The sequence below is a fragment of the Harmonia axyridis genome, chromosome 3, assembly GCF_914767665.1.
Source record: "Harmonia axyridis chromosome 3, icHarAxyr1.1, whole genome shotgun sequence".
Classification (NCBI taxonomy): domain Eukaryota; kingdom Metazoa; phylum Arthropoda; class Insecta; order Coleoptera; family Coccinellidae; genus Harmonia; species Harmonia axyridis.
Genome location: NC_059503.1, coordinates 33,268,300 through 33,293,558, shown reverse-complemented (window position 1 = coordinate 33,293,558; position 25,259 = coordinate 33,268,300). Strand labels below are relative to the sequence as shown.

General features: G+C 33.6%; 1 protein-coding gene across 2 annotated transcripts; it reads left to right on the top strand.

Moving 5' to 3' along the window:
• Positions 1 to 11,649: 11,649 nt before the first annotated feature.
• LOC123677175 (choline/ethanolamine kinase) lies at positions 11,650 to 24,978 on the top strand. 2 transcript variants are annotated; one of them, XM_045613736.1, is made up of 6 exons: positions 11,650 to 11,988; positions 13,187 to 13,299; positions 16,214 to 16,532; positions 22,162 to 22,423; positions 23,889 to 24,184; positions 24,477 to 24,978. In XM_045613736.1, exons 1-6 carry the CDS (start codon positions 11,962 to 11,964, stop codon positions 24,609 to 24,611), a joined length of 1,152 nt encoding a protein of 383 aa, XP_045469692.1. In that variant the 5' UTR covers positions 11,650 to 11,961; the 3' UTR covers positions 24,612 to 24,978. The 2 variants fall into 2 exon arrangements, with proteins under 2 accessions (XP_045469692.1, XP_045469691.1); XM_045613735.1 differs by lacking the exon at positions 11,650 to 11,988 and adding an exon at positions 12,873 to 12,980.
• Positions 24,979 to 25,259: the final 281 nt, after the last annotated feature.

Here is a 25,259-nt window from a genome sequence, read left to right as displayed (position 1 = left end):
TATTTATAATACAAGTGCAGAAGGCATTGATATTCTTCCACGAGTTCAAAATTCAAAAACGAGCCACGAAGTGGCGAGTTTTGGAATGAACGAGTGGTAGAATGAGCCTTCTGTACGAGTATTATACATTATTTTCTCTAATTCATTGCATTTTCATTGAAATTAATGAAATATTTCCATAAATATAATTTAGTGATTTTTGCATTGAAGAATGTTGGTTGGCAGAACTGATTTCTTCAAGGCAAATTGATGAATTGACAGATAAAGCCGTGGCGGAAAGTTCGGAGCGCCAACATAGAATAATAAAATATAACTATGAAAACTGTGCGTTTCTGATATATTCTCGCACGATTTTGTTCTACAAGATGTGGAAGAATGAACGGAATAACCACAGAATTAGAGAAATAAACAACTGATTCTGGGCTGTGATGCGGAATGCACACCATATGGGAAAGCATATACATAAATCGTAGTGGTGAGGACTTGCTCGATTTTCTATTTACTTATAACATGGAGATAGCCAATGTGGGCTATTGCCCACATCTTATAAAGGTTGGACTTTGGACTATACTCCAACCTTCATGAATACAATCAGAAGGGAAGTAAATATTGATCTTATATTGGTGACACCCCTTACTCCGCATATAGTCATACATGTCGGACCTTATGATAATTGATTATAATTGATAGTGTAGCTACTGCTTCAGCTGATGTTGATGTAGCCCATTTGAAGTCAGAACTGGCCTGAATATACAATATCAACTCAAATGAAGAGTTGGAAATGCATCTGCTCACTTCACATCGTGTTTGAGGGGAGCTTTGAAATACCTTTTATCATGACCATGTTGAATATGAAATATTTCATATCTAGAAATTAATTTAGTGGAAAAAACGAAATAGACGAAATGCTTTTAGTTTTATAAGGAGATTAATATTCTGCGAAGAAAAATGTATGAAAAATCTACTTAGCCTTGAAATCAAACTCCAAGTTCATATTGAATATTTGCATCCGATGTCCCCCTGAAAACTAAGAAACTTTCATTTGAAAATTTTTTTAAAATAGTCTGTTCGTAGGAAGTTATTTATTCCATTATATTATTAAAGGGGATCTTTCAGAATGCGTCTTCATGTATATAATTATTTTTTGCATTTAACTGAATTCTTCCTAAATGGCTGGACGGAAATTCTGTATGTATGTTCAAGTGGATTCGAGAATGGTTTTGGATTCACTTTTGTTCACAATGTTTCTCTAATTAATTTTTTATTCAATCCGACGTTTTTTACCGAATCCACTTGAACACAAAACCAAAATCCGTCCAACCGTTTATAAGGAGTCTAATCAAATACATATTGTACAGGACAACGTACTGTCGTGACCGCTAGTATAAATACCTTGCTGGGTAGACAGGCCAATAATAGTGTTACCTACTTTCTCACAATTATATCAACTCAAGTTGTATCAGAGCTATACAATTCATGATTTACTTTGTCAGTTTCATCCTAGGTATGATATTCATATGTAGACCATACCTGACCAGTGACGGCTCGTGCCCTCCAGATGTGGGTCGGCCACACACGCATATATATATATATATATATATATATATATATATATATATATATATATATATATATATATAGAAAAATAAATATATATAAACAAATAGATTTCCACGTCCAGAAGTTTTTCTACTTCTGAATATAAGCGAATGAAATACTCATCTTCTGTGCGAAATTTTTTCAGGGTCGATAATAAAGAAGTGATTCTGGCGTTGCAATAAGTTATATCTGATAACTTATGCTGGATTATAAAAAAAACGGGATCTGTGTATGTAAAAATCAAATTAAAAGAGTGGAGAATGAACGAAAATTCGAAATCATTCAACATTTTCTTCAGACCGGTTGCTTCACGTATTGTAACATCATCCCATTCATCCAAATTGTCGCTGATATGATCAAAAACTTCAATTAATTCTTCTTTCTTATCGAATATTGTTTTTACAGCGCGAGATTTGAAATTCCAACGAGTTTCCGAGCTAGAGGGTAATCTTTTTTTGGAAATTTCCTCTAGAATATTAGTGCGTTTACTTGATTTAGTGAAAAACGACGAAAATCCTGAAAGATTCGAAAAAAAAAACCCGCGACACTCATTGATTTTCTTGGTAGAATCTTGTAACACTAAATTCAATTTATGTGCATAACAGTGCGTGAATAGTGCTTGAGGAGCAATTGTTTTTATTCGCGCTTGTAACGCATTAATTTCCCCCGCCATCACAGCTGCCCCGTCATATGTTTGACCTACTAATTTAGTCGCTAAATTGAAATCTTTAAAATTGTCCAACAAGGTACTGAAAATATCATTCGCGGTTCGGCCTTTACTAACATCGAAAAAACCCCAAAATCGTTCGGTTATTTTACCGTCTCGAACGAAGCGGAAAATTACTGACATCTGACAAAAACATTTAACATCCGTTGTCTCGTCTATTTCCCAAGAAAAGCACGCAGAATTATTTATTTCCTCGCGAATTTTCTCCCTCGAAATCTGCGAAGGAGAACTGCGAAGCCATGTGCATGCAATTATCCCCCCTACTGAGGTACGACAGGCCGATCTTACCGCGAGGCGCGAATTACAGAACTTTTGAAATCAGGATGTTTTCAAAGTTAGGAATATATTAATTATATTTTCATGATCAGAAAATCAATACCTAACTACTATCGAACGGCATAAATAAGTTCTTTTCTGATTAAGACGTAATATCCCATAATTAACCATTCATTTAATTATCAAATATTTGAAATAAACTGTGAAAAGTTGCTGCTTGACGCTCTGCAATAGGATAACCGGCCAGCCGACCCTGTGTATTGGGAAGCGACCTAACATTGAGTTGTTGTGCCGTTCTACTGAGTGGTCGTATTCTGGGCGTATGTCGTAGTATCTTTTCCTTTACGTAGCGCTCTCGGTAGCGCTGGTTCCGCCATCGGCTCTTGGCCGACCTAACGTGATGAGATGCTTTCAGTGACATTCCAGGAGTTGCAATTGTATAATTGTAACATTTGTGTTATATTTCAGACCTAATGTTACGGTGTTATGTACAATTCTGGAATAACTTGTTTGGGGTGATGTTACGAAAAGTAACCATTTACGATTGTGGTTTGTTACAATTTATGAAAGGGAATAACAACGCTGGATGCTTTGGAAATCGAATATTAGGTGGGTCCGAAAGAAAATATTGGCCGGTATGAGTTATATTCTCCTGTGCTGAGTGGAAATATTCATTACCGAGGGAATTTGGATATCGAAATAGATAACTCCGATTGAGTTTGAATGAATTGAATATCTAGAATTATTTTCTATTTCCCGGTAATTTTTGGGTCGGCCCGGCCGACCCTGCCGACCCTGACGAGCCGTCACTGTACCTGACTATTCAAAGAATTATATGTACAGGGTGGGCAAATTTCGATGTTTTAGCACTACAACTTTTAAACCAGAGGTGATAGACAAAATCTGATACCCACTTCTCGATCTCTTTTTCTGAGAAACTATCAAGGGTAGTATTCATTTTTGGCCACCTTCTTTTGTTTTCGAGTTATAAGCGAAAATTGGAAAAATGGCGATATCGAAAAACATTTATATCTCCGTTGATATTGATGATAGAGCTCTGAAATTTAAACATTATAGAGGCACTTTTTTACTTAGAATCCAGTGGCGTACTCGTCTTTTCAAAAGGGTTTTTAATTACGAAGCTATGACCCAAAGTTATGTTTTTTTAAATGGGAACACTATATTTTTGTGACATTTTTTGAAAGCTTAATTTTTCCTGATTTCAAAAATATATAACATTGTATAGTTTGTATCAATATAAATAATGGAAAATGGTCAAAAACTTTTCTCACCTAAGTGTCTCAATATTTCTATGGTTTCAAATGTTGATGAGCACAGAAAAATTTAGCACTGTATCATTGCCACAGTCTCCTTCTATTAGTTTCTTCATTTCTATGCTTTTTACTCAATTTCTCATAGAATAATGGACTGCTATCATAGAGATTCGAGCTTTGACTGTCTAATCATCAATTTATATCATTTGAAATCAAATCAGCGCTACGAGTATCATTGTTTCGAAATACTTGTATATTTTTCTATTTCAAAATGAATTATGGAAATAACGAAAAGTTCAATATGCTCGAATGTTACATTAGGTGCAATTATAATGAGGATGCAGCATCACAAGACTATTTGAATAGTTTTCCAGAAAGAAGTCAACCACACAACTCAATATTTGAACGTATTCATTCTAGAGACCTTTAGAAATAATTGATCAATGCATTCATCTCATTACAACTATCTCGATTGAAACAGTCGATGATGTGGATCTTTTCATTATTTCCGAAACCATTTTGGAATGAAAAATTTATAAAATATATCTAAATCCGAATTTTGTCGAAATTAGTAAAAATCATATAAATAATCAGATTGACGGAAGGAAACTGCTCTTGTTATAAGAAGCTATATTTTTCTGTGCTCATCAACATTTGAAACCATAGAAATATTGAGACACTTAGGTGAGAAAAGTTTTTGACCATTTTCCATTATTTATATTGATACAAACTATACGATGTTATATATTTTTGAAATCAGGAAAAATTAAGCTTTCAAAAAATGTCACAAAAATATAGTGTTCCCATTTAAAAAAACATAACTTCGGGTCATAGCTTCGTAATTAAAAACCCTTTTGAAATGACGAGTACGCCACTGGATTCTACGTAAAAAAGTGCCTGTATAATGTTAAAATTTCAGAGCTCTATCATCAATATCAACGGAGATATGAATGTTTTTCGATATCGCCATTTTTCCAATTTTCGCTTATAACTCGAAAACAAAAGAAGGTGGCCAAAAATGAATACTACCCTTGATAGTTTCTCAGAAAAAGAGATCGAGAAGTGGGTATCAGATTTTGTCTATCACCTCTGGTTTAAAAGTTGTAGTGCTAAAACATCGAAATTTGCCCACCCTGTACAATTGAAAATGGTTGGAATGCATGCAATTTTTCAAATTGCATGTGTTCCCTTCAACATTTCTCCACTTCGTAGCGATTTTTATGGCTCATACAGATATAGAACAAAACATCGTAGTCGCGTAGCAATTGTTTGTAACGTCGTCAGCATTGCACATAAAAACATGCAGGGTATTGCAAAAAGCGTTTACCAACTTTTCATTTTAACTGATTTGTAATTCAGACCTTCCAGTTCTGACTTCAGATGGACTAGGGTTACATGAAGTTCCCAATCGGTCTTCCTAGATATCCTGCATTCAACATCAGCTGAAGCAGTAGCTCCAACATCAAATGCTATTGCCCTAAGGTCTGACATGGATGGTGGACTATTGCCCACATTTGCAATTTTTATGAGAAAATAGAAAAACCGGTGAATCTCTAAATGCCTCCTGCTGTTCCCAGTTCATTAACTACATTATGCCTGGTTATGAACATTTTTGCTAACATATTTGATATTATTGGACATCAGATATATGAGGATTCAGTTATTATGGTCTCTCTTGAAAAAATCTCACAATATGTCGTTTCTCGGTCATGTGAATTATTCTGACGTCATCTTGTGGCATGAAAAGATGTATGGAAGATATTGGATTTTGTATCTCATTTCATAGCCAATGTGGAGCAGTGTATAAAAAATTATCGATAGCGGTGCCTAATATAACCAAGGAAGATCATTTCTCAGTCGGGTTCTGGCCGCCGAACATCCAAATTCCATCAAAACCAGAAATGAGAGCTCCCCGATTGATGAGCAAAAACCCCGAAAATTGCAAAAAATCCATTTTCAAAGCTCCATATCTTGAAAACTGTCCATTTTTGAGCTTTGTGGCTAAGGACTTTTCTGATCAGTTCATCAAGAACTACAACATATCCAGCCAAATTCACGGAAAGCCATCAAGAACTACAACATCAAGAACTACAACATCAAGAACTACAACATATTCAGCCAAATTCACGGAAAGCCATTTTCCATACTAAACGTGCGGGGTCCTTTATTCACGCCCTGTGGAACAGTTCGGAAAATTTGTAGAGTTTAAGCTCAATTTATTACAAAGATCATCCTTTTCGACATCTTTCAGTTTTTTTTTCACCTTGATATCTGTATTTCTTTTGAAGATACACGTATTGACATGAATGGCTGAAATGTTTTGGGACAAATTTGATTGGTATAATGTTTTAATATTCAACAGAAATTTAAAACGAAAACATAATTAGCATTTTTCCATATTTCGTATGCCCATTTAGCGGAAATAACTGCACGCGACGCAATCAAATTGATAAGACGAATAATGCTATCTTGAAGAATTTCGTCATATTCAGATTGCAACTCAAAACGCAGCTTATCAAGTGTTTCTAGTAGTATAGGACGACGACGAATGTTTCTTTGAATTTCATTCCAGAGATGTTCAATCGGCATCAGATCCGGGCTACATGCAGGCCATTTTAATGTTGGATATCAACCTGATCCAATATAGGTTAACAATATTTGCTACATGTGGTCCTGCATTATTATTAAAATGTACTCATATCCAACAAATGGAGCATAGGGAACTTAAGCTTTCTGAAGAACGTCATATGTAACGTTGAGCATTTAAAGCTCCGTAAGTAAGTGCTGTTCTTGATATACTGGCTTGTTCCTCTCAATAGAGCTTGATGTGTTTATATCATCAGACTCTTCCCAATGGATATGCTCTCTCGCAAAATCCAAACGCGCCCTTCGATGGGCTGGGGTAAGAGCTGGGCCTTAGGCCGCGACACGAAGCCTTAAATCATATTCACTGAGGCGATTTCTTATTGTCTGAGTGCTAATTTGCACCCCATGAGTTTGCTCAAGCTGATTTTGAAGGAGGCGAGCGGTTGCAAACCGTTGTCTCAACGAAGAAACTCTCAAGTAACGTTCTTGAATGGCAGTTGTTACCCGTGGTCTACCCTGTCCTGGTCTTCGGACATTCATACCTGTCTCCGTGAATCGCTGCAACATTCTGGACACACTTGTATGGGAAACTCCAAACCTTTCTGCAATTCTTATGTATGTCCACCCTTCTTCTCGCAAAACTACCGCTTGGGCACATTCCTCTTGGGTTAAATTGCGTGTTTCGCGTTGCATAGCGATCGAGTGTAGAAAATCAAACGAAAGAAAAACTATTGATCACTAGAATTGATCGAGAACAACTGATTTCAGAATGGAGCCAATACATTCAAAATCTAATAATCTCATGTTTTTTTCCTGCTGGGAAAAAACATCTGTATTGAAGAAAAACGTTGAAAGTGGATAACATATGCATGCATAATTCTGATAAAAAAAATTATCATTGAGAACACCTTCAGTTGTAGAATAAATTTGATATTTCCATAATGTGCGTTAATTCTTTTGCGCAGTGTATTTGCAAAGAGGATATAAACATTATAAACTACGTCTCTTTGTTTCAATGTCAACTACGTGAATTTTGCAACTTTCGTATTTTTTTCTTACATAAGAACCTTCTCCTAATAATAACAAATACAACAAAAAAAGAATTAGTGAAATCGGTCCAGCCATTCACGCGTGATGCCGTGACCAAGGGAAGAAGGGATTCATTTTTATATCTATAAGATAGGATGCGCGTCAAGAAAGTGAACATGAAGTTTCCGGTATTTTCATATTTTTATTCTTCTAAAAGAGGACTTTGATTTGAAGAAGATGAATAAAAATTGAGCATATTATTTGCATTTATTGCGTTCGGTGTCTATGATGTCCAGATTTCCAATGTTGAGTGAACAATAGAAAATACAGAGAATGTTTTTTATTTCAATGCTTCTTCTTGTGGTGCCTATGCATTACGAATGTTGGCGATCATTATGGCGATGCTAACTTTGTCAACTGCTACATGGAATGTGCGATTGCAGTTGGAGAAAATATAATGAGCAGTAGTGACGAGGAAGAAGAGGACATAATTCATTTTAGTGTTCTTAGAGAAAGGTTGAAGCTGTCAAAACAAATTTCAGAAAGGATGTGATTGTACAAATTGTATGTTGAATTGAAAGGAGTATCGCTCAAATTGCAATAGTTTGTTTCTCTAATTCTGTGGTTATTCCGTTCATTCTTCCACATCTTGTAGAACAAAATCGTGCGAGAATATATCAGAAACGCACAGTTTTCATGGTTATATTTTATTATTCTATGGTGGTACTCCGAACTTTCCGCCACGGCTTCGTCTGTCAATTCATCAATTTGCCTTAAAGAAATCAGTTCTGCCAACCAACATTTTTCAATGCAAAAATCACTAAAATATATTTATGGAAATATTTCATTAATTTCAATGAAAATGCAATGAATTAGAGAAAATAATGTATAATACTCGTACAGAAGGTTCATTCTACCACTCGTTCATTCCAAAACTTGCCACTTCGTGGCTCGTTTTTGAATTTTGAACTCGTGGAAGAATATCAATGCCTTCTGCACTTGTATTATAAATAACTATTAATATCCTGTCCGAAATATCTCAGAATAAGATTGGATGAAACTCTTGTGAGTTGCAGCTATTGGAACGTGAAATTCCAGGGATCCTAATATTTCGCGTTTTATGCTAGTAGGATGTTGAAAAATTTGGCATGGTTATTCTGATTGGGACATAAATGATTCTATAGGAATTTCAGCTCCTGAATATACAATGCTAGTTGCGTATACGTGAATTATAACATTAAAATTGAATCAGAGATAATATGTTACAAAAACGAAAAAACATACTTTGGGGGGCTGATTTTTTAAAAGTGAAGGACCAGAGTGTATTGGCAGAGTACTTTTTTACGTCTATGAGATAAGATAAAAATAAATCATTGTGTAATATTTTCAATGAATTAAGGATATAATTCAGAGTTGACCCAAAGTCCCAAAGGAAAGACGGAAAGGCATGATAACTACTAAGTCCCCAATACTATCTTGTTCGCAGTTCATTGAAATAGCGATTACATATGTTTGAAGAATACACTAATTGTAATGCTATATATGTAATCAGCAAAATAATTCTGCAAACCATTAAAAACAAAAGTGGTACGTTGCCAGTTCTACATTCCAAAGTCGAGTTTTTATCAAATAAGTTCTCAATTTTCACGTGTTATCGCAATGCATTAGAAAATAAGTGCGACAACGACAACGTCGAAAAATAAGGCCATAAGACTTGATAATCTTCCGATTTGACGTTGCCACATGATAATGTGTTTTAGTTATTGAAAGAGTTCTAGGATATAACATATTGATTAGAATGATATAGGTTTTTCCCTTAAACCAAACTTGAGTTATACCAATTTGCATTTGGAATCAAATATTTTGTGACAAGGTCATTAGTTTTAACAGGTCTTCCATTAAACTAGTAACTAATCGAAGAATAATGAATTCGATGAAAGGAAAATATTAGCACCTTGATATTAGATATGAACAGTGGAAAATTACTGCAAATCTGATTTTGTTTTGCCCAGTGAAACTCAATAACTAAGTAATTATTGTTAAATAAACATCAAGCGATTTCAAGTTTGGAATTTTATTTTATAAAATTCCAATGATTTGTAGATCTTGCGATTATGTAGGTACCTCGAGAAGAAAATGTTTCTAAAATTACATAAGGAGTTCATCGAGTATTTATCAATGAGATCATTTATCGCATCTTCAAGTATGAAGGAAATCATTTCAATTTTTATAAATTGAAATAAAATCAAATTTTATTGCGTTGAACTAACTATTGTTGTTTGTTTCTCAGAAAAACCATCCTGAATTTAGGTCAACTCTAGGAGTAATCTGCAACTTTGAGAACAAGTACGCAGTGGCTCATTATATTAGGTACTGATATGGTTTCAATCCTTACCTAATATGAAATCTATCTTTATGAACAATAATTTAATACTTTTTCTTTCAATTTTGAAAACTGATCTGGATTCTAGTCACAAAATAAAATTTGGATAATTCAAATTTAGAACTATTTTTTTTTCTAAAACTAACTCAACCAACTTAACTACACTTTTGTTCAACTTCTTGTTCTCAATGTCCTCTGTCTTTTGATTTTGATTCTGAAAAAACTATAACAGTTACCTACAGTCCATTGCTTTCCTTGAATTTTTAACTGAAGGCCGATGTGATACAAATTTCATTAATTAATAATAATCAACCAATAATAATTATTCAAAAAGAAACACGATTCTACCCTCATAAAATTTCAAACATGTAGCTGGTTTCCGAGTATGGAAAAATCCAAAATCGCCGAATGAAAAACTCCTTGTTCTGATTTTTCTACTGCACCTGATGAACCATTTTTAAAGATTCCTTTATTTTTAGCCTATGCAATTCAGGAATTATGTATGGAATCCAATTTTTTTGATAAATTCCACATATGAATAGCTTAGACGCCGAGAAGAGTATGTAGGTATCTCCGATATGGGTCACCAAGTTCTTGCAAATTTCAATATCCTGTCTTGATTTCAAGAACTAATTTCAGGCAAGACAAGAAATTTCATATCGATACCGAGATTACTGTCGAGAAAAACAAGACTTCACTTATCTTCACTAAGAATGTAAACGCAAAAACGTATTTATTTATGAAAAAATTACAAACCTACCAATAGGTATAACTCAATTTATTTTAATTTATTGAATATATGTTTTGCTATTACGATTCGCAAAAATGTAAATTAAAAATATAAATGATATAATCCTGTTGAAACTGATATTGCAAACTAGATTTTGAAAAATATCAAATTCAACACATTTTTGAACTGGAATTCATAAACCATCAAGGCACGTAAGACTTCTGAAGCTAATTTCTTGGCTTGATTATTAATTGTTAAAGCTGCTCTTGAAAATAGCCGTTTTAACACACAACGCAAAAAAAGTCGCCGGGGAATCACCATCATGTACGGCGTCACCGGTTAATCAAATTATTTTAAAATCTTGAATTTGTTGAGTCAAGACAAGATAAAATATGTCGAGGAAACGTCAAGATAAGATTTTTCAAATTTCTTGACCTTTTCCCCAGACGAGACAAGGAGCTGTTATCAAGAAAGAATTCTTGTCTTGTCAACCCTTAATCTCCGGTTGTAAACTCGATAATTCTTGAACGGAAAAAACCCAAAACTTCAAATTTCCAGAGTAGGTTTGAAGTTCGATTACCGCAATTAGATTAAGCTCTTTAATGGGCAAAATCCAACTGGAGATTTGGGATCATTTTGAAACTATGAATTCGATGAAAACAAATTTTGCATATATTGGAAAAAAATCATTTTATGTTTTATGTAGTTTTTCATGTCACACGCATCATCAGAACAAAAAATAATTCAAGAAGAATATAAAAACTCAAACTAATAAATGTTTTTCCCGAATCATTTTATTAATTTTTGGTATTTCTGCGCACTTGACTTTTCTGAAAATGTACGGACCAAAAATTTGAATTTATTACTTTCATTCAAGAGGAATTAAAGTTTTCAATCCGAAATTTTTGGTAATTGAAAAGAAACGAATAAGATTCCTACGGAATCCTATACTCAAAGAAATCAAGATATGTTTGACAACTTGGTGTTCTACACGACTTATCTTGAACAGTTCTCCCCCACCAAATCCGGTTCATGGAATTATAGTCACCCGATTGTAGTATCATGCGATTGTAGAACAGCCAACACCATTCAGTTTCAGTATCAAGGAGACGCGTATGAAGTTAAGTCGTCTTGTGCCTTTGAAAGTGAATATAAATATTGTTTCGAAAAAAATTGATCTGTTCTTTCAATTGTGATTAAGAGATATTTATATTCGTAGTAAAGAAATTAGGACAAATCAAGTTTATATATTGTGAATTTTTTAAGCTTGCCTTTAGCGAAAATACGGATTTATATAGTATTTGTATAAATTATAATTTTAGTTTGAAGAGTGCTTTTTATTTCGAAAAAAAATAATATGGCTTGTGTTATGAACAACGTTAAGGTGAGAGACTTTTTCTTAAGGAATATTTATAACCCCCAGAAAAGATTCCTAATACTAGCTTTTTAATGTAGTCCCCTCAATCCACTCAATTATCCTATTGTAACGAGAATGCATTCTCTAACTTTCTTCCATTAGGTAGTTAGGTACCCACCATTAATTGCCTGTGCAACCATAATTATACTCATTCAATGAACTTTATTACTAACACTATTCTTTTCTGAATTCATATTTGAATTCAATATAATTTAAGTACTCCATAAAAATTGGAATTAAATGGATAAATAATAATAATGTTGCGACGACTATATAGTTAATCATCTTATAGGAAGTTACACATTTGGTAAAAATATCCAATTCACCTTTTATTTAATTCGGATACCTATAAAATTAAAATTTTATTAGATTCCCCCTTGAATCGGATAATTTCTTCAATAAGACTAAAATATATTATTATATTCAAGTATTATTTTTAATCGAAGAACCAAAGACTTTTCAAAGGCAGTTCGAAACCAAAATGTAACAAAAAATATTTTTTCAAACTATACCTAGTTCGTTTTGAGAACCACGCCCTACAAATTATCAAATATATTATAGAGTTTTCACACTGGAAGAAGTTTAAATATTAATTTATTCGACCTATATACGGAAAAATAGCATAGAAAAACGACTCAGTTTGTTCAATACCTTATTAATTCAATTAATACCACAGTCATTAACGTCATACATCGTCAAGTGGATATACGTGAGCGACAGGTGATTTTTAAATAGAAATTTTGCACTTGATGAAAGGGAAAATGAAATTTTACGAAATGCACACTAAAAAAAAGCGAATGCAGGATAACCTCCACGTCTGCGTGTTTATATCGATTTATTCAGGACCAACGTCAGTCATACGCAATATTTCGTTGTAAACGCTCCTGATGCTCAGAAACTTGCACTTAATTGTGGGAATTCTAAATAAAACCACTCTAAAAACCAAAATAAACCGATCGGTAAAGAAATCTCAATAATTATGAATCAATCCCATTAATACAGAGCTTAACATAAATCAATGCAAAGAATCTTACATAAATAATCGAATAACCCACATATTCCATTTCACTTGAAAATTTACTAATTGTATCAAATAAGTTGAATGCCCAAACCAAGGATCAAAAAGTACGAATTGAAATATTTTCACGGTTTTTTGAATACGCAGATGTGTGGGGACACAACAGAGATGAGGGAGCTTGCCACCAGGATCTGCAAGGACTATTTGAATGGTGCTTGGAAGGCAGTCAACGCCGATAATATTGGATTCAAACACATAAGGTGAGTCGATTTTTCAAATGTCAAAAAAATACCTATGAAATAGCGCGTTTGTTTTGAAAAATGATTTGATGTTTTTTACTTGTTTGTTTACTCTCCGAGTAACGATCTAATTACTTAACCTAAATCTTTGAGCTATTTTTAACATCGTTCGATAGTAACGTGCATACTCGGATCTTTCCTAGACACCTAATTATAGTTAAGAACACGTCATTACGAAGCTCACAAACTTTGTACGGATATCTATCCAATTAATTTCATGACTAAATTTCATACCTTTTTTTCAAATGGTGTCTATCACTTGTCTACTTATTGATTCATGACTAAAACTCTTCTTAGTTCAAACCCTGTATAAAAAACTTTGTCAATAGATGGGGCACTACGAATGCCCCCTTCACTCCTTAAAAGTCACTATTCCATAGTATCATCTCTCTAGTTCTGTTATAAATACATGCGCGCAATGCACACCTTGAATTCAGAAAGGCTTAAATCCCATAAGAATTCCCCAACCTCAATGTCCCAATTTCAACCCAATTTCAACAAAATAAGACTAGAATGCGGAATATTGAGATCCCAGTTAGTTCACGTTCGCGCATGAGCAAGATATGGAATTCCCAGTAATTTCATATTAGCGCATGCTCAACGCGTACCATTTATCTGGAAGAGCCGAATTTTTAGTGAGACTATCTACGGCGCAGAAACTTAATAAACACACCAAATTTCGTTAAAATCGGACAAGAATTCTAGAAGTTAAGGTTGTTACAAGGATCTGCAGACGCCGGATGCTGACTAACAGGCAACCAGTCACGAAATCAAAGTAGACCTGGAAGCAAAATTATGAATGTGCAACCACTATATTCTCAAATAAAATGTTTTTTTAAAGCATTGCTACGAGAGCTTACAATGTCACCTTGGTAAGACACCATTTTCTTCACTGCGAAATTATCGTGTATCTCTGTGGTGAATTTTCAGTTAGCTCTTGCATTTACTTCCCAGTATTTAGCCTGTGTATACAAGTAGAGTGTATCCAATAATTTCTTAATGGTTTTTATACCTCTAAATGTTTCAATGGCTAGTACTCCTACTCATGGAACCCATGCATAAGTTATGCATGCCATACCTTGTAGAAGAAAATCATACGGGAATTTTTCAATTTCACACAGAATTCATGGTTTCCTTCATTATGGTGGTACTCTGAACACTTCCGTCATTGATTTATATATTAGCTGTCAAAAGTGTGATACAGAAAAAAGTTCTGTCAACCAACATTTCTCAATGCAAAAATCACAAAAAAATATTTATGGAAATATTCCATAAATTTTGATGAAAATTCTGTGAATTCGAAAAAATAATGTATAATTATTGATGAAGGCCCATTTTAACATTCGTTCATTCAAAAACTCACCACTTCGTGGCATAACGCCTACTGTCCGGTGTACATGACGCTCAACATCAAACTGAGGTTCACGTCTTTCTCCCCGACGTTGTCTAACCCTTCTTCGGCCATCATGTGCACCCAAGGAGAATCGAGATTCATCAGAAAAGACGATCTGATGCCATTCCTCATTCCCATGTTGACGTTCTCTGCAGCACTATAATCGTTGCCGGCGATACTCAACCGTCAGAGGTAACAACATGGCGTCGGTAATGCTGCAGTCCAAAAAAACCTTAATCCGGCGGTAAACCGTTAGGACAGTTACAGGATGGGCTTGTTCTCCTAACCACTCATCAGCCACAGATCGAGTTATCGCAAATCGGTCTTTAATGTCTTAGACGTCGATCTTGAACTTCATTTTTGCCCTTCCGACGTCCGGTGCCTACTCTTCTTCGATATTGGGCATTATCGAACCACGCTTGACAACATCTCATGACAGTAGTTGGATTTCTCTTTGTACGGTTAGCGATTTCTCAAAATGACAACCCCGCCTCCCGTAGATCAATAATTTGACCTCTTTCAAATTCCCTTAGCTGGCGATGAATTCCACGTACACGTGCTCTAGGCATTTTAACAACAACTGAACATCGACTTTGGATCTCCTCGAACAGCTGGTTTGTTGTAAAATTTGAAAAACTTACAAAAAACGACTACAATATTTGAGTAACAAAAATTGTTTACATGAAAAAACCTTCACTATTTTTTTCTCCAAATTCAATCATTTACTCCTTGCTATACTATCTGTGTCTTACCAAAAAAAAAATTTAATTTAAACGGCCCCGTTTTGGGTGTTGAAGTTTCTTTGTCAGTTAGAATACAATGATAAAATATGAGCATGAAATATGTGTAAATCTGACTTATTCTTGCACGATGTTGTTCTACATTTCTACGAGTTGTGGCGGAATGAACGGATTAGCCACAGAATTGAAGAAAAATGAGTTCACAGCTAAATTGAAAACATGCTAGATATCCGATCATTAATCGCCTGTTTCGTTCTCACCGAAGTTACCAAGTTTCTGTAAAATCGACACGGCTATTAAAAATAGTATAAAATTGTAGAAGAATGTCTGAATTATTTTTTTGACTCTAGTCTTCTGTTTATCGATGTGTGATTTTTTATTTATAATATATGCACTGTTTGCTGTCAAATTGGATCAATGAACACCCTTTATCAGCTTATAATCGTAGGGGAGTAGTTCCTTTCATGGTTTATTTCTCACTCATCATCCTGGTTATTTAAAATAGCAGAAGGGTAGAACTGAGTCATGCCAGGTCCTCGATGCGCCTCTAATCCTTGACCTCGCGAGTACTAGTGCCTGTCCGTCTATTAGTCCCCGCATTTTATTACCCCTGCACCAAGCACGTTGATTATTAGTGGCGGGGTAAATTATTTTTTGAATTAATTTTTCCTTATACCAGCTTAAACATATCATGTAAACTGCCCCCTTCTGAATAAAAGGCAAATGTTCCTTTTTTTTCCAGCGGTGGCCTATCCAACCTTCTCTACCACATCTCGTTGCCGGATACTCTTCAAGATAAGATCCAGGATGAGCCCAAGGATGTTTTACTGCGTGTCTATGGTCAGACCCACGGCCAGGGAGCTCTGGAAGCCATAATCACCGAGTCGGTGATCTTCACGCTGCTATCGGAGAGAGGCCTAGGGCCCAAATTGCACGGCATCTTTCCCGGTGGTCGCATCGAGCAATATATTAACGCCAGGCCTCTCAAAAACAAGGAGCTGGCTATCGAAAAGCTGTCCAACATGATAGCGCAGAAGATGGGCAAGATACACTCGATGGAGGTGAGATAACGCCACTCTGAGGCTATTGATCTTTTCATTTTCTGTTCAAATTGAGTTTTCGTTTCAGGAACGAGGTAAAAACTATACTTTTTATTTATTAAAACTCACCGATCATACCGCTATGCTTGAATCATGCGTTTGGTTTTTTAGATAACATTCTCTTGGGTTTCTTCAGTGGCGCATGTTTGTGCTTCATTTCATTATCTTAACGTCAACATTTCTAGAATGAAAAAAATAATTCTATTGAAAATTGTTATCGAATAGATATTGTCTAAGGATCATAACGATTAAAAATGATATGAGGATTTCCTGTGTTTACAGTTTTCCTTTCGAATAGTAACAAACTCCAAATTATCTAATAATTAATTTATTCTTCCACTGTCTACATCAGAATTAGTTCATATCTGGCATTAATTCTGAAAATTTAAAAACTGAATGCTTGAAACATTGATAGAGTGAACCCTAATTCATACGGATTTAAAAATTAAATTATATTTTGATCGCCTATTCCTATTGACGATGCAAGAAATTTCCATTGGGTACAATATTCTACAAAGCAATGAATCATCTCGAATGAAACCTACGAATAATAGATCCTTCTGTTTAAGCCTTATAAATTTTTAAGTATCTCAATTAAACGTGGGAAGTTATAAAAAATTCCATAATTGGAACCAATTTGAATAGAGTTTTTAATCAGCATAAAAAAGCCCTAACTGTTATATGACGATAAGTATTAATCAGCAAGTACACGAAATTACTTTGATAATTTTTAATTTTTAGTTGAAAATGTTATTTTCACGTTGTATGTTTCCATTTTAATTCAATTTGACTTTGGTCCAGAGATTGTGATCGATGAATTTTAAAGGCTGAAAATCCAATGATATTTTAAGAAATCATATTTTGAAAACTTTATATCGTGCAATTATGAAACTGAAAATTTGCAGTGACAAAATATTTTTTCAACACATTAACTATCCAGTATCGTTTCGAAGTAATGAATTCTCGAAAATTCTGATCCTGATTTTAAACAAATTGGATTAAACTTATTGCTTCACTCAGAACACAATTTTATCCCACAAACTGCGGTTTTTGCAGTTATGCCATAAAATAAGCTGAAATAATAAACCATTGTGAAAATGTCGCTGTTTCAATAAAATATACCTAAAAAAATATTTATTTATTCGTTGATAAGAGGGTTGATCAGTGAATCATAAATGATAAGAGGCATTTATAAAAAAGCTATGACGTAATCAATGCGCTAGCCACTTTCATTGTCCTCAAAGATAATTCCAATTGTGTTAGCATTTCACCTGAGTATGATAAACTTAAGGAGTTTTGAAGAATTATTCAAGACAAATTAATAAAAATGCTAATTCCAAGTTAATTTTTACTCAACCACTTCAAAAATAAAAAGTAAAATCGAATCAGCGATCTAGTCAATTTTCACTGAAGTTGTAAATTATCAAATAAACAGTGATAGCAAAACTGGAATTACGAAGTGACATTGAAAGATGCAACTATGTATGCAAGATATATAAACAAATTATCGAAAATTTCCTAAATTGAATTAAGAATGTATGATTAGCACTAGTTCGATAACATGACGCATTTTTAAGTACTATTTTGGGGAATGACGAAGAAAATAGTATTCTCATTTTATTAAAATCTTCATACCAACCAAACTGAAAAATACACAACAATGGGGTAGAAACTAGAAACCTATACGTATCAAAGAACCAGTTTTCAGGTAAAAGGGATTAAGGTTCACGCAATACAATAGTGGATGAAAGTGGATAAATTCCAAAGAATTTATTTTGTTAACAGGTATTTAGGCATCGAACATGCTTCTCTTATAAAAACCTGTTTTTATCCCATATAGCAATCTCCCCACCTTGTAGGAAGTTATTCTTCGTTCGTTGATAAAAACACAAAATAGGGGCATTGTTGACGTCGAATAACGCATATTTTCATAATTTTTCATTCTACGGTTGATATTTTTTAAAAGGAAAATTTTTCAATAACAATCTATAATAACAAACCTTCAGACCGTGAATGAAATATATTCATATTGAATTAATTTTTCGTGATGACTATACAGTACATATATTCAGAATGTCTAGACGTTTAAAATTATAAATACAAAAAATTGAACAACAAATGCGGCAGCTTCGATAGAAAGATCGATGATAATAGGCAAATAAGGACAGTAGGGATAAACTGTCTGTTTTATATTTAATCTTCAGAACAAACAAGTACAATTTATTCTTAGAATGAAATTCTATTGTGATGGAATTTTCCTACATCAGAATGTAGAACAAACAAAATTGTGGAAAATTACTGAAAGTGTTAATAGTTTTCCTATTTACGGAGAAATTAAAAGTTCTACTTAGAACGATAATATGTTCGATAATTATTCGATTTAACCTTCTAGATATTGATATGAACTCAAATTGGATGGGAATTATATCGACGTTTATGCTAGGAAATATATATCGTTTTTCCTTGTCATCTATATTATGTCACTCTTAATGATTTTTTGTGATTTAAATGTTGGATTTAATCGTTTTTATGATTTGTCGCCAACTGAAGAAATTCAAGATGAATCGATTATTCTTTTTATATCCCGTATCCCAAATTTCTTCCTCAGCCTCAAAATTCATTGTGCATATTCATCAGGAAGAAAATAAATTTGGAACCCAACCCACGACGATATTTGTTCCAACACTTTATTCCAATTTTTTTCTAATGATAGTTCATTTTTTCTGAAGTTTATATTTCACCGGATTTATTTCAACTAAATTGCTATGGGTACTTTTTAATTCATAGATGAGTATATTATATATAATTAGATATATTGGTAGAGTAGAAAACATAATATGGTCTTTTATTTTCTAATTTTTTTTCTTGCTCATAAATATTTGAAAACTTATGAAATATATTGGGCCTTGTAGTTTCAAGATACGGTTTGAAACACCTTGTTTAGATATAAAATCAGAAAATTAAAAACAAAAACCTGAAAAGATATTATTTGAAAATTCAAGCGATATGATGAATTTTGGGGTGAGACTATATAATATTTTTCCATCTATAATGGGGGAAAAGCAAATTGAAATAATAGTAAAACCATACTTGAATGAGTTTAATGAATTAATATTGACCAATATTCTAGTTGTTGCATCCAACGGCAACAAGCTTTTGTCAAAATTGTCATTGCATTTCCCACGTTAATTCCAAGTAGAATCTTCTTAGACAAGCCAAATTAAAATTGCAAGCGCAAGATTCAGCATAGATCCAGTATAACCCTACTTCACGTTACTCTCACATTTTTTTGTCACACATATGGGGTATGTTCTTGTTCTGTTCTAGCAAGGTGATGTCTCCTTAAAATGTACAGGCTGTGCGTCCTGAATATTGAGGGCCACACAAAATGGCGCCGAAAGACAATTTCGAGGACCTAATGACCGCAGTAGGATCTCACATATGATAATATTTTAGTTTATTTTGAAAGTCTCGACACATGTTTTTTGTTGCACCGCCCCGCCCCGTACACCGCCTCCTTGCCGTTAAAAGATTAAAGGTTGTAGTGTTTTTCTTAGAAAAGTTGAGTAAGAGTACAAGTGCTTGCAGAAAATGACATATTTCGACATTTTGATGTACCAGTTTAGCTGTTCGTAGTTATTGTTATTATTTATATATTTTCATAACTTGAACATCGAAATGTTGAAATGTTTGCTTGTTGATTTACTAATATCATCCTGTTTTCAAGTTTCATTAATTCGTTAATGTTATCCATCCTCATATAATGCTAAATATTTGCGTATCGAGAAAATGTGTCATGATTGAAATTGATCAAAATAAAAACAACCTGAAGGTTGGAAGCATTCGAACGCGTGTAAAATTGAAAATAAAGTCGATGTTGCTGAATCAATATTTACTCAAACCAAGTGTAAATAACGGGTGGGTGTTAATGTAACAAGGCAAATTTTTCCCGGGTTGATATATGTATATAAATTTCGGGTTTTTTTCTCGATGTTTATATATCTAAAACAGAAAGTTATGAAAATAATATTAATTGACTTTTATTCTTCGTATATGTCATAATAGATATTTTTATAATACATTTTTTTTAATTCGAATAATATTTTGTTATATGTTTACTGTTATTGTTGGGTTTTTATTTATGTTAGCAACAGTGATATTGGTCAAATCTAACTTGTGACGTTTTTCTAAATTCATATAAAAATGTGTTTGAATGTAGATGACTAATTTCATCGAGATAAATTTTTCACCTCAATGTTATTCAGTTAAAAAAAAAATGCCAAAAATGTATGGACCACTTCTTTTCGAAAACTATGCAACGAATTCTCAGTGAAATTAACAAAATTTTAAAAAAAGCACTTTTTATATTATACGGTTTAATATAATGCTGTAAGAAGCTTCCAAGAAATATTCACTTGCAAGAATTACTTCCATCATGTTAAGTTAATACTCTTAATATAAGGTAACAAATATTATTCTTATGCTTGAGATGATAACTAGAATACTGTTTGTCCCAACCATTCTCCAGCAACTCAAGCGACTTATCCGAAAATTTGAAAATTTTGTAGTATATATTGTTGTTCGGAATTACTGAGTCACCGAAAATTACCTTCATCTCAGGTTTTTCATTAATATTATGTTTGATCTATTGTGAGGAACTGTTTCGTCATTCAGCAGTGTACTATCACAGTATAATTGATAATGTTCACTCTCCATTTCTGCTCTGTATTTGTAATATAGTACTGTTTCTGATTGTGACAGACCTAATTGGTTTTAATTACCCCATTCCCTTTTTTTGAGTATATTCATCTCAAGGTACCTACTATAAACCCTTAAAATGAACAAGCTCCTCAGTTAAAAACCTGACGAGCTTATCGTCTAGAATCTAGATCAAGAGTTCTGAAACGGAAGTGGAGTGGAGAAGTGGACTCTTTCTTTCATGGTTTCATAATTCAAGCTGATCCGTCCATTGTCCAAGTATTTCTTTTATTACCTAGCAGAGTTTTTACTGGTGCAGTAACTGTAAACATAGAATAGAAAACATAATAGTAACGCATTGCTTGATGTGATATGCTCTTCAAATTTCCAATGTTCATCAGTGCCATAGTTCCTTATCTCCAAACCTAGAATAAGTTTTTTCTTCTCTAACTTTTTTATAGGCATTATTTCCTGAGCCTTGTACAGGTTATTAATTATTATCTTGCAAGAAAAGTAATGGATGGTTAGCTTGTAAATATCTCGTTTCTGCATATTCACTAATCACTAGACTCCAAAAATCTACCAAAGAAGCTACTTTGAAATTTTTCCTACATCAAACATTGATTTTAATAGCCCGAAACGGAGATTTCACAGCACATAAATCGAAATGAGAATTCTTTAGATATTTTTCGCAAATTCTAGAAGACTCGGATAATCGCAGTAATGTCGTAGATGTTTCTTCAAATTCGCAGACCCTTTTCAACGTTACTATACATTCCAACCTTCTCCGCCGTATATGAGGTGTACAAAAAACATGGCGTCATCTGATAAATAAAACTATAATCACATCCCAAGAGTGCTTCAAACCTTCAACGTTTCCTTATGGTTTTAGGTGCCCCTAGACAAAGAACCCAGTTGGCTGTGGAACACGATGGAGAGGTGGTTGTCCACCTGCACGGCGCCGGCGAAGGCGCAAAAGTTCGCCACCAAACTACCCAACGTCGACCTGAGGGCAGAACTGGACTGGTTGAGGGCCAGAATCGAAAGGGAAGGCACCGAAGTTGTCTTCTGTCATAATGACATGCAAGAAGGGAACATATTGATGCATCAGGGAGAAGGTTCCGATCCGGAGGACCCCCGACTCGTACTTATAGGTAAGATCTACACCAGTGGTTTCCAACTTTCTTGCGCTTAATAGCGCTTTATGTACTACTCCATGTGGCTAGTACCATTTCAAGGAACAATATATCAGTGGTAGTGATCAACATGAAATTAAAAATAAATATATATATATAATCTGTATCCCATTTGATACCTTTCGGTGTATGGGTAAATTAAAAATAAACATAGATTAAATTCAGACAACTATCTCTTCAAAAAATTTATATTTGAATATTGTTTTATCCTTCAAATGCTTTTCAAAAAAATAATTTCGGAAAATGCAATCTTGGGATTCTTGGGAACTAACTATACACTTCCAAAAAGATATTCTCAAGAATCATACTTTGCTTTTTCTTTAGAAATATTCGAGGTGTATTCTTGTAATTTGGCAGAATGGTATAATTCAATAATATCAAAAATCCATAAAAATTTTCACATTTTCATTTTGAGCTAAAAAAAATGAACAGCATATAATACAACATACTACATATTATAACAAAAACATCTTACAGGCACTTTTTTCAGTTAAATCCATCGGTATTATCATTTGTTTTTCATTACAAGTACCTATTTTGAAGTTATAAACTTGAGTTTGAGTAAACCATATAAATTTCTGTAACGAATGAAATTTCTTAATGTTTCCCTCTAAAAAATATATAACATGTTATATAAATTTCTCGTCAAGCTTCAAAAAATCATCAAAGGTTTCATTTCATTTAAAGACGGTTATTATTTTCACACGGAAAATCAACCAAGTTCCTCTCTTCTACAATAATTTACACTTCGGTGGCCACTAAGCCGGAGACTTGGTAGATACCAACTGAATATTTTAATTATTTAACACAGTTAAATTTTTTCCTCTGTTCATATTTAAAGAACAATATTTATCAATTTGAAAAAATCAAATCCGGAAACCTTGGTGGCCACCGAATTTGAATTAACTGAAGTTCACAGATTAGCGTGGATAGAAACTTGGTTGATTTGCTGAGTGAAACTGAAACTTTCGATGATTTTTTAAGTTTGTTAAGAAATTTATATATCATGTTATATATTTTTGGAAAAGAAAAAAATTGAGCGATTTCATTTGTTATAGAAATATGATTCACATTTAAAAAACACAAGTTTGTATTATAACTTCAAAACTGATTGTAATAACAAATGATAGCACCAACGGATTTTCACCGAAAAAAGTGTGTGACGAATGTTTTTGTTTCATGTTAAAAATGCCAGTAATAAAGAAGTTATGACAATTTTTCATTTCACGCCATTTTCCAGTTTTCTCTTATAGGTTGAAAACAGTCGAATTTATAAGGTTGATGTTTTCACCAAATTAATTCTCCCAATAATCGAGCCCGAAAATGTGCCATTCGTTTCTTTCTAACTCAAAGGGATTCTGAAATAATACTAAACAATTTGAACATTTTCGAATGATGAAACTCATAGTTGATTCGCTTTCAGACTTCGAATATTGCTCGTATAATTATCGAGCGTTTGACATCGCCAATCACTTCGTGGAGTGGGTTTACGATTACACACACAAAGAATACCCGTTCTTTACAATAAATGAAGAAAACTATCCAAATGAAAGTCAAAGGCTGAGATTCATCATGGAGTATCTAGCTGAAAGAAATTTGGAAGAGGACCCAAAAAAACTGCTCCGGGAAGTGGAGCTGTTCACTTTAGTTTCCCATTTGTTGTGGACCCTTTGGAGCTTCGTTAATGACGAAACATCGCAAATACCTTTTGGATACTGGGTGAGTTGAAAGCTTTTAAAGCAGTTGTCCTTAACCAGTGGTAGCAGTTGTCCTTAACCAGTGGTAGCAGTTGTCCTTAACCAGTGGTCCGTAGAAGTAATCTAATCGTTCCTCAAATCAATTAAAAATGTTTGTGAAGAATCACATTTAGTGACGAGACAAAATTTTTATCTGATGATCTTTTATCACTAAAAAGATTAAAAACCATTACAAAGTTACTTCAAGTATAGATATATTTTTTTCATTTGTTCAATAAAATGAACAAAAATAGTTATGGCATTTTTTTTTTCAGGATTACGGTACAGCGCGTCTGAGCTCATACATGAAACTGAAAAATCAGCTCAATACAAGATCTGCTACAAAGAGGAAACTCATTGACTTAGAAAAAGCTCTCCTGCCAAAACTCCACGTCACAAAAGGCCCATAGAAATTATCTCGGTAGAGTTAAGAAACAATTGTTTCTCGACAAACATTTTTAAAATTCTGACTGATCTGTTAATGAAAAAAATGCCTGTGATACTGAAATTCACAGCGAATGCAGCATCTTTCAATAGGAAATGCGTCTCGGCTGATACAAAGTTAATGAAAGTATTATTTTTTTCCCATAGGAAATTTCATTTATGGCATATAATACAACACCGAGTATTTAAGGAGAAGACTGAGATAGAAAAGAATTTCTTATCGTCTGACGGCGCATCGTATATTTTTAAACCTAGTAGATTGTTTAGTTTGTATAGATATTTAGCGAATGTTTTTTTATGAGATTGTTTTAATATATCTTTTGGAAAATCCTAGAACTTATTTCATTACCCAAATTTTTCCCCTTTATATTTTCATGGTTCGAAGTAGAACCAAAGTATGTCCAATTTCCATCTGCCAACTAGGCAATATATATTTTAAATTTAAAACAGAAACATTTTGTGAGAAATGGAAAGATACATCATTTCACAAAGGGATAGAAATTACAAAAATGATGGTTCCACACCACCAGTGGTAAAATGTATTTCATTTCATCAAATCATACAAGTTATAAAATATATTAAATATAAAAGTATTCAAAGCAGACTATAAAACT

Excerpts from the sequence above, each read along its gene's own strand:
- LOC123677175 (XM_045613735.1), top strand. The coding sequence starts at position 12,909 with ATGCTCAGAAACTTGCACTTAATTGTGGGAATTCTAAATAAAACCACT. Across the intron at positions 16,533-22,161 it reads GCAAGATACACTCGATGGAG|GTGCCCCTAGACAAAGAACC; the intron begins GTGAGATAACGC and ends TTATGGTTTTAG. Across the intron at positions 22,424-23,888 it reads CCCCCGACTCGTACTTATAG|ACTTCGAATATTGCTCGTAT; the intron begins GTAAGATCTACA and ends ATTCGCTTTCAG.